We start from the raw sequence: 14,012 nt of genomic DNA, 5'->3' as shown, positions 1-14,012 counted from the left end.
AGGTCATGACCTGAAACGGGTTCATTACTCGACGCACCTTGACGCGTTGATTCTTTGCAGCTTTTAAAATATAGGCCAAGTGGAAACTTCCCTCTCAGGCAAGGTGTCCCAGTTGAGGGCGTGTGCCACTCACTGACACCCACAACTATCGGTTACTTTTTAATAGTTATTATCTATTAGTTAGATGACAGACAAGGACGGAGCGGAGAGGCCGAAGTATTCGACAGCCTGTGACCTGAGCAGTCATGGGGGGCAAATGTCGTGTCTTTTATCACCTCAGACGAGCAGAAAAACAGGCTGCGATCATTGTCACGATCGATCCGCCACCGTCCCATCGCGCACACTCGCACTCCTGATTCATTTGATCAGAATATTGTATCGCACATCACCGCGCTCAAATGGAGCCGTTCATCTTTACGTCCCTGCGATGCTGCGTCGCCGTGTCAGGCACTTCTCCCGGGAGCACGTTGTTTTGTAGCTGGCGGCGGAGGAGCTGAGGTATTTACCAACCGCCCGAGGATATTGTTCCTACAATTCTAATCACATTGATGAAGGGTATTGACCAGGAGGACCCTTGGGTTTTTATGGCCCGACGCCTGTATCAATCATGCTGCGTCCAGCTACACTATCACCTCCTGCACTCTATCGCGCTTCTGCTCAGCTAATAAACCAAGGTCCAGCGGCTACAGTACGTCAGTTTATGTTGGTGATATACTTTGATCATGAAAGTGATATTGACGGCAGCTGCAGTCGTCCTGAAGAGAGCGGCTGGAGGATAATCACACGAGGGGACTACTTTGTTTCTTTCACAGATTACATTTTGTTTTGGTTTTTTTTATTGTTTTGTCATCATTCTTGGTGAAAGATGATTGATTTTTCTTTCCTTTTATTTGACAGCGTTTTTTCCCCAATTCTTTTGTGATAGTCGCTCGGCTGTTTGAATGTCCTAGGAATTGTTGGCAGAACTAGCGCAGTTCTTTTTTTTTCCTGGTGAGGAACATGCAGATGGGAAGTCTGTTAGCTGTCTTTTAAAGGCTGCCATTGTCTCTGTCCCACAGGGCATCTTCAGCTGCATCCACGGTGTTCAGATAGAAGAGAAAAGCAGCTCGGCGTTGAACTCGCCGTCTGGCACCATGAACAACACACACTCTAACATCATGCGCCTACTACGCACAGCGAAGAACATGGCCTCCCTGTCTGGGGTGAACGGCTCGCCACACAGCGCCTTGGACTTCATCCGCAGAGAATCTTCTGTGTACGACATCTCAGAGCACAGACGCAGCCTGGCGGGACACTCGGACTGCAAGCCGCCCTACTTGCCTGAAGACAACATGTTTAGCGACTACATCAGCGAGGTGGAAAGGACGTTTGGAAACATGCATATGAAGGACAGCAACCTGTATCAGGATCACTACCTGCACCATCACGGGTCGCAACTGGGGCTCACTGGACCGCCTGCAAACAGGCCACACAGTTTAGGCAGCGCTAGCTCCCTGGAGGGTGGCATGTTTGACTGTGACAGCTTGGGTGGAGGTGTAGCCCCCATTTTCACCACGCAGCCATGCTCTGCATTGACCCACCGGAACATGAGCAAGTTTGACCTGCTCTCTGGGCAAACGCCTCCCTCAGGACAGAGCTTCAAGGGGGCTTTGCCTGATTTGTATGGGAAGTTTTCTTTTAAAGGAGGTGCTTCAAGTTCCACGTACATCCCGGGTCATATGTATTGCGCAGGGAGAGATGACGACGATGGAAATATACGTTCCGACGTGTCCGACATTTCGACGCACACGGTGACCTACGGGAACCTGGAGGGCAACGCTAAGAAACGTAAACAGTACCGAGATAGCCTGAAAAAGAGGCCGGCCTCTGCCAAGTCCAGACGGGAGCTGGACGAAATTGAGCTGGGCTACAGGAGGAAACCATACCACATCAGCCACCACCACTACCACAACCAACGCTCGGCCTCCCCTCCACTTCTGCCCTCCGAACGCAAGAGAGGAGGAGGTGGCGGAGGCAACAATGATGGAAACTCCTATCTCTATAGAGAAAAGGAGAGCGTAAGGGATTTTTATTTGGATCAGTTCCGGCCAAAAGAGGGCGTCCCACAGTGGGAACACGTGGACCTGACAGAAGGACCGGGGAGTAGAGATGGAGGAGTCCCAACCTGCACCTCTCTGGTTCCAGTAGATGATTTTCTGAAGAGTAAACCCAAAAAGTCTGACTCGAAGGGTGGAGTAGGATCTGGGCTGGCAGGGGGTGAGTGGGAGTGCAGGAACTGTCGGGCAAGTGGAGGAGGTGGCAAGCAGATGTCTATGCATGGAGGAGGGGGATACGGTGGCATGAGCTGCGGGTCGTCAGTCGGGGGAGGCAGCAGCCGCCCCAGCTCTGCAACCTGTATGCGCTGCGAAAGCTGTAAAAAGACAGGAAACCTCTATGATATCAGTGAGGACAACAACCACCTCTTGGAACAGATGGGGGGAGGAAACGCTGGAGGGATGGGCGCCATTCCTCAGTCTCAATCTCAGGCTCCGCAGAGGAGAAAGGGAGGATTTGGCAAACCACTCCGCCGCCAACATTCGTACGACGCATTTGTAGACCTCCAGAAAGAAGAGTCAGGCGGAATGGGCAGCTTGATGGGAGGACTGAGTGGACTCGGAGGGATGCCTGGCATGGGAGGAATGTTGCCCCCACCGAGGAGTGTCAGCTTGAAAGAGAAGGAACGCTACATGGAAGGCACCAGCCCCTTTGCACACATATTTGAGCGTCACGGAGGATCTGAGAGAGAACGCGAGAGAGACAGAGACCCACTGTTTTACGGAGGCGAGGGACGCAAGGGACCGGGCTCTCCTTTCGGCTTGTTCAGGGGAGGAGATGGCCTCCACCGCCGCTCCATCGGAGAGAGAGACATGAGGGACAGGTCTTTAATGGAAGGAGGGGGAGGGTCAGGCTTCTCGTTATCCAAATCGCTTTACCCAGACCGGGTAAACCAAAACCCCTTTATACCCACCTTTGGAGACGACCAGTGTCTGATGCACGGGGCGAAGGATTACTACATGAAAAAGCAACAGCAGCAGCAACAAGTTGCCAAAAACAGCCGAAGTGACTTTAGGGGCCAGATGAGTGTTACTTCTTATATGCCAGCATCTGCCTCACCGGGGGTCATGTCCAACGTGGCACCTCGGTTCCCAAAAGAGCTCAGCCTCGGTGGCATGAACCACCACGGCTCCATGCTTGCGGTCGGCCCGCCACGTCCTTTCAACGGAAGCAATGGCCATGTGTACGAGAAGCTGTCCAGCATCGAGTCGGACGTGTGAGACCCGGAGGGGTTTGGAGGCGTGTCGTGTCCTGAGATCAGGGATGACTTTTTAAGACGTTGTCCACACACACTGCGGCCCATCGAGAGGCACATACAAGGAGACTGGACAAAAATCAGTGATTGATATAAAAGTATTTTTTTTGCCAGAGCATTTTGTTACCTTCAGGACTCCCTGGAGAGGTGTTGGCGGCAGAGCCTCTCTCTGAAATGGCCAAAGCAACTTTTATGTCCAAAACAATTAACATCCCTCAGGCCACTTCACACTTGGTGAGGCGGAGGTCCATGAACGCTTCATCTCAGCGGGCCGTCGGAGGTCTGCTGGTATTGGAGAGCCGTCTGAGAGCTCCTGCGACACGATCATTCGGATGACTGTGACTTTAGCGGGAGGAGAGAGCTGTTCATCACAGAACAAGACTTGGTCAGGTTTGTCAGACCTCTCCTGGCTCTGGCATCTCATCAACCCTCCTCTTCAACCCTGACGCCAAAAGAGCTGTTTGCTGTAAGAAATACAATCATGAATGATAATAAGATATTCTTCTAGAACAACAGGGTATAAGAACAACAATAATACTAATAACGTTGTGAATAACAAAGATGCTCCTTTTGTTTTGTGTTCTGTTTGTGCCGTGTTTCACGAACTTTTCTGTGACCTTATCTTTTTCTGCCACTGGCAGCAGCGGGAACATCGTTCTCAATTTAACCGACGGGAGAGACTCATCTTTTATCTCATGTTCTTGTTTCCTTATGAGGATGACCCAATTTGTTTTAATCGGAAGGAGTTCCATCGAGATGTAACGCGTTACTCGAGTTTTGTTGATTTGAACTTACTGTGAACATGTTTGATCGGGAGATGAGAGCTTGGACGTACTGAGAGGAAGGACGTGCCTTAAAGGTCTCCAGTGGATGTGTCCTCTAGTATGTCCCCCCCCCTCCCCACGTCAGCACCAGGACGGACATTCAAGCTACTTGATGTTCTCTTCACGTTTATGAGCCAAAACTGCTGTAAGATTTACAACCATCCAGAGACACTTGTGCCGATGGTTTCAATACAAGGCGCCCGAGATGTTTTATAACTTGATAAATAATTTCATACCTTTGAGTATGAGCGGCGCAATGTGAACCAGGAGTATTCAGGACGTCCCACTGTCACAGAGTGACCGATGTGTCTCCCTCCACAGCACGGCAGCCTTTACTCTCGTATTCAGGTTACATAGAAACATTCACCAGGCACTTACTTTTTTTGGCCTCTCACTAGTTTCTCGTAGATGGCATCGTGATTCACCCCACTGAGGGCTGTTGCTGGTTTGTAGAGCTGGAACAAATGCGCAGTGGAAGACTTGCGGCGGACATTAGGAAGGCCGCTTTCTGCTTCTGAGGCATCAAAATGGCGGCTTTTTACTTTGACTGACTTACTTTTATTAGCGGGAGAAGCCTCATTATTTTGCACAGGACCTTAAACTCCATGTAGGTTCAGGCACTCAGTAGACATGCCTTATCATCCCATCACCCCTTCCCCGCCCCGGTATTAGTGTACAGTGTAAAGAAGCTTCTTGAAATCTTAGCTGGTGGCGTCGGAAGTTCAAGGGCTGAGGGAGGTTGTGCTTGAGTGTCAGCCGGAGATTGGGGCCGCTGGAGTGTGAAGAGCGAATCGCTGGTGACGGCAGACCTCTATCTGGAACCCCGATCTTAATGGGACGCTTTAAAACCAGCGCGCGTCAGTTAAGGTTGGGTTAGGCTAACATTGCGTGTCACTTTTGAATAATCACTTTTGGCTGCGTTCACATGACTGTGTGGCACTTGATTCTTGCTCTAAACATGTCGTCTTTCGACCACTTGTTACGAACCATTCATCCATGTTGTAGTTACCTCAAACAGAGTCTACATAACGTCACAATGCTCATATTTTCAGTCACATTTGTCAAGCATCTAGCAGCTGGTGTACAAGAAAAATGAGTGACAGTAGGTTGCTCTAGGGCACCCTCTGGTGGACATGTAAGTTACCACTGATGTGAATGTTAATCACAAACACAGTATTTGAATTGTGTCGTGCCAGACTGTGAAACAGCTCTGGATCCAACCAGAGTCCAAATTTGACCCAAATTCTGCTCATTTTTTTACCTGTCAAAAGTCAACAATCTCAGTGCAGTTTCTACACGTCGTCATTGAAGAAAATAAATGAGTTAGATCACTAAATACGTTTCCTGAGGGTAGCATTGGCATGACAATGTCATCTGTCTGCGAGTTTCTCCCTGTACAAAGGTGGCATTAAGTTGTGGGTTCAGTTGCTGTCAATCGTTGGTGAGTCGATCGTGTATCGTGTGCCAGGTTATGACTCTGTTTAGGATGAACCCCTAGTTGTCTGCCTCAGTCATGTGACCGCAGCCTCACTCCACTCACCTTTATCTTTACGACTCCAGCTGACACCACTGTCAGAGCGAGACTGACTGAGTTCGCCTTAAATCAAGCAGATCGAAACAAACACCCCCCCCCACGTGCACACGCTGAACGTTCAGGTCAACCACCATCAGGAGGCGGCGGCGGAGAGCGCGGAAGCCAGAGTCCGATCCGTGTCGGCGTTCGTAAGTGAAGCCTTGTAAATACAACCTTTTCACTTTGTACAGTTAACAGACAGACAGGATGTAACTTTGGATATGTTTTACAGCAATTTAAGAAATAAACAAAACAAAAAGAAAAAAGTCAAAAAACACAAAAACACCGAAAATATGCAAAATATAGTTACGACACTGATATTACTAATCATAGGTGACATAACTGAAACTCTTTACTTTCATGTTTACTTGATAGTTTACCAATCGGTATATTGATTATGTTAAGCCTTTCTTTTCTTCACGCGGAGGACTTCAGGATCATTTATGTAGATGTAGACGTTTGGTGAGTTTGATGGGGAAAGTTTAGTTCTTAGGAGTCTTTGCTCAGTTCCCTTGTGTTAGAGTCTTAAGATAAGCTAGTACTCATGCTTTTTTGAGATCAACTATCTACACATTTATGTCATACAGTATTCCATGTATACATAGATGATATTTGCATATAGAGGCAGTATATTGTGATTCTTCATTTGAACCCTCGTTGCGGATATATTTGTGTTTTTGTCGCCCGCTCTTTGACCCGGGCTCTCACAGTGATTGCACACAGAATTCAGAGCCATGGTCGGCCGGCCTTCCCTGCTCCCTCTCTGTATTTGGGAAACACTGTGGTAAAGGAAGTTATAGTCGTAACTCTGCGTGCGCGTCGACGTACCAGCGAACGCCGGCCTTTTCCGGCTCCTACCGCTGAGAGCGCTCAGCAGACATGAAGAGTTGTTGTGAGAAGTTTGAAGCAACCCCTTATGAGCAGGTAAACACTGTCAGGTCTCACGACTCCGCTGTTGCGAGACCATGCTCACACTCAACTGTGCTACTTGACAGCTTTGGACTCTCATTTATTTGAGCCACTTTGTTTCTCAGTGTGAAGATCACATTTGTAATTTGTTGTGTACATACGGCGGTTCCGTGCGGTCGGGAATCGTCCCCTCGCTCCGACTCCAATAATCTTCTCCTCCGTCATCTGTTTTTGTCCCTCCTCCTATACTGGTTCTGTCTAGTGGGTTGATTGAAAAGTGAAAAATGTGACCACGTGCACATAAATCCTGTTGCATCTGCGTCGTCCTCCGTCACGCCCCCACAGTCATCCCACTCATTTGCAATAAGCGGCGTCACCGAGCTAAAGAGCTCCGGCTGTACCAGCGTGTGGCGTGATGGGAACTGGCCGTTTCTCTTGGAGGTTCTCCTGGTGATGAACTTCCTCTCTCTGCATGCTGGTTACAAGACTTGTCTGTGTGCAGGGCTGCCCAATATCACCCAATCACCCGAGACCTGACCTGAAACCACCCCGAAACTTTAACCCAGAAGACACTTGACTCAAAAAACCTCAAAATCTAACCTTGATAACAGCTTCTGGGTTTGACTGAAGACCTAGTGTACCAGTACAGACCACAAAGGAACGACTCTCGAGCGCAAAGACTTGTGAGTGGACATGAAGCAGACCCTCGAGTCTTGATATGTGTACTGCATATTGCTACTACTGCAAAGCTGAAGACATGGATGGCTTGGTTTTGTTGCACTTTTTCCTATGATACTGTGTTACGAACAGCAGACTTGTGGTCTGAGAGAGTAGTTACTGTTAGTTGCAGTACTGCGCGGTATTAGACCCACTGAGCAATCCACTCTTGATTTAACAAACCAGTTGTTTCCAGTTCCGTCCACACAACACTGAAAAGTGAAGGAGGAGCGACTTAGGAACGGCTCCAAGACTGGGAGTCTACAGAGAGACATTAGATTTCCACCCCAGTACAGGCTGCATCGCACCAGGCTTGCTGAAGAATGGTTTCCACCCCACAACAGCATGGTGTGAGTCGTTCCTCCCCAGCACATGCCGAAGAGTGGTTTCTAGCCCGAGACACAGCATTTCAAATTCCAGGGTGATGGCAAGCCATAATCATGGAACGACCCTTGACCTTGACGGTGAACTTCCCCAGTCTCCACCGCGGCACATGGACGTCAGGACTGCGACTGAACTGAGGAAAGACTCACACATGACGTTGTTATTGAGATACTGTGCAGCCCTGCAGGCAGAGGAGGAACGCCGTCATGATCAAATGGGACCAAACCTTGATCCACAGCTGTCAATCATACAGAGCCGCCACGTGTGTTTTTGCAGATGAGAACTATACTGTGACATTCTGGTTAATTTGCCAATCTGCTGCTTCTTGTTTTTTTACTACTGATTTAAGAACTTTTGAGTGTTTGGTATGAATATGCTTACTTTCTATATGAGCGTGAATTTCTTTGCTGGCGATACTTTACTCCATCTTGTTGTGACGTGAGGGGTTGCTATGGCGTGTTTTCCCAGAGACGTTTCTACACACTCTGGAGGCGGAATCAAATTGACTGTGTTTGGACAACAATGTAACATACAGGCAGGACGAGTGAACACGTTCTGGTGACGGCCATCCTTTTCTCTTCTAGTGGCCCTTTTCTTTGAGATAATGCCAAAATTTTTACACCGTAGGAACAGAAAACTCCTTCAAATACGAATAATTGTACAGGTTGTGTAAATATTGATTATCGGGGAAAACATTTACCTTCTTTTTTTCTATGGAAACAATCAAAGTAATCTCAATAGCTAATAAATCACATGACAAAATGGCAAAAAAAAAGAAAAAAACTCCATCGTCAAAGTACTTCTAATAAGGATAATACTGATATTATAAGTGCTCAGATAAGATTCTTTCTCTTTGTACATGATGAACAAAAGTGTTGAGTATTAATAATAAAAATAAGTTTCACGCTGAGCCGTGTTTGGATTGGCTTTTTCCCCTCTCTCACTCAGGCCATATGTGGACTCAGTGGTGGTCCGGTGGAGTCTTCCCCGCCACCTCCCCGATGCTGCCGGGTGAAGTCCACAGTGACCGACGCCACAGTCCTCACCGACGCCTGTTGTCCACTGACTAGCATTTGGATCCCAGGTCAGCACTGACAGACGTCACCTGTTGCCGTGTCTAGGGTCCGCTGACCTGCAGTGACCTCTCTGCACCCCACATCCATTGTCGGTGAAGCGACTCCGCCTCCCTCCACGCGCGCATTAATTTTTCAGTCGCTGTGGCAAGCAGGTTATTAAATTATTGATGGAGGGAGTGAGGTGTCAGAGAGAAAGCGATGAGATATATTACAGAGGTATTGGGCCACGCATGAAAGATGTTCTGCTGGCCTCCATGTTGGGTTGGCTTGCTCTGCTGCACAAAGCTTCTGCTAAAGGTGGATTCATTATCCAGTATTTCTGACCCGCAGGTGGCGTCTTTTTCCTGCGAGCGCAAGTGAACCCACAAAGAAGAACAAAGGTCTTTTGACCCTTGAGTAAACAGCGTTGAGGAGTGAGTGGATGTGTACAGGTCCAAAAACTCTTGATGATCCTTGACTCGTAGACCATGGTTAGAATACTGCTTCTGCTGACCAACAATGCTACGACCCGACTTATTAAGCGTCTGGTTGTAGCATATCATCACAGAATGAACCATCATGATGACGTCATAGCCCCGCCTCTCCTAACTTATAACATGTTTAGTCTGTTGAGCCGACTGGAAATATTAAGACATAATCTTAGTTTTCAGTTTCCATCATATCGTTTTGTCCATCACTACTTAAACCCTTGATGTCTGAATTTGTTTGCAACTTTATGCTTATGAGTCTAAATGAGTGTCGCACATGAAGCTGAGAGGATGCTGGGTAAATTTGCAACGGACATGACGAACAGATGTTCTCCAAACGTGGAGGGTTTTCTCTCCCAGCAAGTGTCATGTTGTCATCACCTAGTCGTGCCCCCTGTCTTTCACCCAGCACAGGGGCGAATCTGCTTCAGCATCCGTCGCCTGGTGTGGGAGGAATAACACTCGGTATCTTACAACACGCCACAGGAGAAGCTAACGTAGATGAGGAGGTGAAAACCAAATGTTTCCAGAGCTGCAGCAGTTCATCAACTGAAGACACCAAACTTCTTTGGCCTGGAAGGTGGCGAGCGCCTGGTGGTTCACCTCTCCCTCTCTCTCTCTACAGCGTGCGTCAGCGTGAATGATGAGCACCGAGGAGGAGAGAGTGGATGGGAGGATGTAATAACGGAGAGAGGGAGCGCTGAGTTATGGAGCAGTGATTATATAGAATAAGAGGAGGAGCAGGTGGGTGAAGGAAGACGGATGTGCGGCAGCTGTAATGGCTCCGTCAGTCTCATGGACACACAACATAAATCTGGGATTCTTCAGTAGGATCTGCCTGATCTTCACATGCGGACGTCGTTGAGATCGATGTGTCGCGCGGCGAGCGGGATCAAGTGCAGGTCGCCTGTGTTTATACACCCAGTGACGCGTTGCCTCTGGACCTGAGTGAGACAAGAACAGCAGGTGTTTGTTGGTGTTCAGTCGTGGCCTTTAACCCTCAACAGCAGGGGTGGTAAACTTGCGGCCCGTGGACCACTTGTGGCCTTCAGGATGCAGTTTGGTGGTCTGCCCCCTAGGCCCAGTTTAAGCATGGGTGTGGTCCCCATACAGGGCGCCCTCTTTGTCTAAAGTGAGTGTCTAAAGTCAGTCTCGAGTCAACATGGCAGGTCAGTGTGGCAGAATGATAGTCTTCTATCTGCAGTGGGTCCAGTCAGTTTCCCTGGTCATACGTCGCCGCAAATCCTGGGCTCTGATTGGCTTTCACGTTGCAGCTTTTCACCTCATTAAACTCCAGGGTTCGATGCGAGAAAGTGTCACAGCCCCCAGTCTCTTACAGCCCAATCTTTTTTTTTTGCTGATGACTGAGTTCACTTATGAGTAATAGATCAAAGCCCTGGTTTCTCTGATTGGAGGCTTCATGAATGATGGTGCTGGGATGGAGCTAAACCGTGGACAGGGGCTGCGGAGTGAGAAGGGCTTCAGTGTGACTTCATGTGTTCAACGGCCGCCCCGGTGGTTGGCAAGCGTGCGACGTGAAGGAAGCGCCAGTGACTGATTGTGAAGCGGCTGTGCTGCCAGAGACACGTCAGTCTCCAGAGAAGATGTTCTCTGATGTACCAGCAGGAGATGAAGGGTTAAAGAGGAGAGCGCTGGTTGCCGTGGCAACAGCAGCCAGCGTTTCTTTTATCAAACCATCTCGCACACATTATCTCTCACTTGTGCCTCCTTCAGAGATAAAGTTTAGCGGCTTCCTCGCCGAGTGTTTTTCTCAGAAAGACGCTGCAGGTCAGAGCGTGTCAGCGTGAACCCGGCTCTCGATGGATTCGATCCATCTGCAGAGGCTTCGCAGATGAAGCTGTTGATCCGCTGTGATGCTGCGGTGCCACTTTGCAGCATCATCATGGTGGATCCTAGTGATGGGTCCTCTGTCCTGCTTCATTCTCCGGGCTGAAACGGCGTCATGCGTGCTGAACATGATGGCTGAGGGGGGCGCGGGTCTAAGGTCTCGCCAGCGTGACAATAGCGTGTGAGAGTTTGTTGAGATGCATCTGCTTGACATATTCAGGATGTTGCTCTGGTGATGTGAGAGTTGATGAGGTCGTCATGGTAACGCTGAGCGGTAAGACGACCTTTGCTTGGACATGTTTTATATCACGACCTGAGGTGGACCGCGGCGACGGCGCCAGTTTGTTTCACCGACCTGTGTGATCGAGGCGTGCCATTTTAGCAGGAAGGAGAAGTGGAGCTACGATTTGACGTTTGATGACTGAAGAACGTCATCAGTAAACAGATCATGTGACTGTCAGGTGACGGTGCAGTCCAGGGGTCACAATTGGGATTTAATTTAGGGGAAGAGGAGTGAGGTGAGGTGCCCTTTGGACCCCTCAGCCACCCTCGCCCCCTGCTGTTTGTTTTGGCAGCCGCCCACAGTTCCCCACCTCCTCCCTCCTGCATCCTTCCCGGTATCCGTAATGATTGGAGGCAGGGTTCTGCGGTTGCTAGGCGACCAGGAGCGTGTGGCGGCGGGTGTTGCTCACACGAGGACGTGATAGCTGGTGCGGGAAATTAGGCGAGAGCGCGCCCTGCTGGACAAGTGTGTCGCAGACTCACCGTGGGATGGAAGTGTGTGTGTGTGTGTGTGTGTGTGTGTGTGTGTGTGTGTGTGTGTGTGTGTGTGTGTGTGTGTGTGTGTGTGTGTGTGTGTGTGTGTGTGTGTTCTGAGTTAACGCAAGCGGGAGTGTGACGTCAGTGCGCGGCTCTGTGTTACCTGGCGAGGGCTCGTGCGTGAGAGACAGATGTTCCTCCTCAGCTGAGGTCACCGACCTGCTGACAAAAAAATCATCATCTTTCAAGATGCACGCCTCGTCTTTGATCTGCTCCAGCAGCAGACGGGACTCGCACCAGCGCCTCCCTCGCTTCAGTCTCCTCAGGTGACCCCGGACGGGATGCGCCCGGAACTCCGGCGACAGTTGGGGCCGTGTGAGATCAAAGGCGGGACATTTGGCCGGATCACAACTCGCATCAAAGACTGTGACGGGGACATGATGAGGAGACTCTGTGAGGACATGTCCCCGAGCGAATCGGTTTGTTGTCTCACTCTGACTCCGTGTGGTCGCCGCGGAAAGTGCATCTCGCTGCTGCCAGTCCAGTCCATGGAAGGAGACTGAGGTTGTTGGTTCAAAGCTGTCTCTTCCTGCTGGTGGCTTCCAGATCTAAGTTTTTGTTTTGGATCGTCTCATCTACAGCCCGGGTCCTTTTAATATATATGTCTTTTTATTTTATGAAAGGAACTTGTTTTGGTGTGCAAGTGTCCCAGGGAAGTAAATTAATTGTTGAAGAAAATAAATTATTCAATGTGGGAAGTCTAAATTGCAAGTTGAGTGACATCATGAAAATTAAAATAAAATAAAAATCTATATTTTAACTCTGAGAGCAAACCTCCACCAAGGAGCCTTGTCCATCCCAACACAATCTCCCTGAATATATTTTTTAGATTCCTTTGCATATTTCCTGAAAATTCCATCCAAATCCGTCCAGAACATTTCATGTGATTTTTGAGAAAAAATAAATAAACAAATGAACAGTTTCAAAAGCAGAAGAATCCCTTTAAAATTGATTGGCATGTGGGGGAATATTAATGTCTAAATAGAGTATAATATGAAGGATAAAACATCTTGAGCATGATTTAATTGATATTTTCATTATGTAATATTACAAATATTTCTACTTGTTTGTCATTTATATTTTGCTCTTGTTTTTCATCCTTTCACATACAGGTGTGGAAGAAACTGTCCAACTACTGGGCCGACAGTGAGAAACAGAACCAAGCAGAATGACTCTGTATTTTCCTTCATTTCTATATCAGAGGTGAATGGTCCAGTATAGTGCGCTTCTTTGTGAGCACAACATCTCTGCGTCAGTGACCTTGTCAGTGATGAACAGAACCTTCTCCCAGCAGGCCTTGCTGCTGATTGGCCGGTTCTAGTTGGTGCAGGTTCTGCCCATCAATGTTCTGGATCACGGGTTAAAACTCAGGCTGCCACACGGACGTCCACCTACAGGTGAATCTCAGGCGTCTGTGAGGAGCGACTGTACGTACGCAGCCTAAAAATTATCCACAGTAAAAGCTCTGTGATGCAGTTGCTATGGCAACTATGATGGAAATAGATCTGCAAGGGAATGAAATGTATGGAACCCTTGTTAAGAAGCACTTCTGTGATTGAGCGAATGTTTGTTCGGGCGTCCACCTGCGACTGGATGGAGACTTGCAGGCGCTCTCGGCAGGGTGCCGCCTCGGTAGGTGGGTGGAACTGATGACCCCGAGTGACCCCACACATCACTCTTCACCTGAGATCCTTTGTGTTGCTGTGTCTAGCACGTTGTCGCGGAAACTGTGTTCAGCTCTTCTGCTCCTTGGTTCTGGTACCGGTCCGTGGATAGATTCCACTGAGGCAAACACGACCCATTCAGTCCAATCAACCCGGCTGCTCTCTGCAGACTCCCAACCCCCCAATTTAATTTCCCCCTGTATCCCGAACAAAGAGAGCGCTGCAGTGAAACGCTTTGGATTTAAATAATACATCTATACGTTCATATTGGGTTTAACCTCATCAATTGTAAAATCAACGGGCACTGGCAAAGAGAGGGTGGGGGTGTGATGGAGAGGCGAGGGAGGGAGGGAGGGGGGCACGAGTGTGGATGCATTTTCAA

General features: G+C 48.8%; 1 protein-coding gene across 1 annotated transcript in view; it reads left to right on the top strand.

Moving 5' to 3' along the window:
• The window catches only part of grin2ba (glutamate receptor, ionotropic, N-methyl D-aspartate 2B, genome duplicate a), a 62,017-nt gene extending 53,235 nt beyond the window's left edge, over positions 1-8,782 (top strand). Inside the window, exon 19 of the mRNA XM_053852847.1 lies at positions 1,059-8,782. Coding sequence (XP_053708822.1) covers positions 1,059-3,314 — 2,256 coding nt within the window. The 3' untranslated portion in view covers positions 3,315-8,782. The remainder of the gene's footprint in view (positions 1-1,058) is intronic.
• Positions 8,783-14,012: the final 5,230 nt, after the last annotated feature.

Source organism: Synchiropus splendidus, chromosome 19 (genome assembly GCF_027744825.2).
Source record: "Synchiropus splendidus isolate RoL2022-P1 chromosome 19, RoL_Sspl_1.0, whole genome shotgun sequence".
In the NCBI taxonomy this organism is placed as follows: Eukaryota; Metazoa; Chordata; class Actinopteri; order Syngnathiformes; family Callionymidae; genus Synchiropus; species Synchiropus splendidus.
This window is presented reverse-complemented; position numbering and strand designations above follow the sequence as displayed.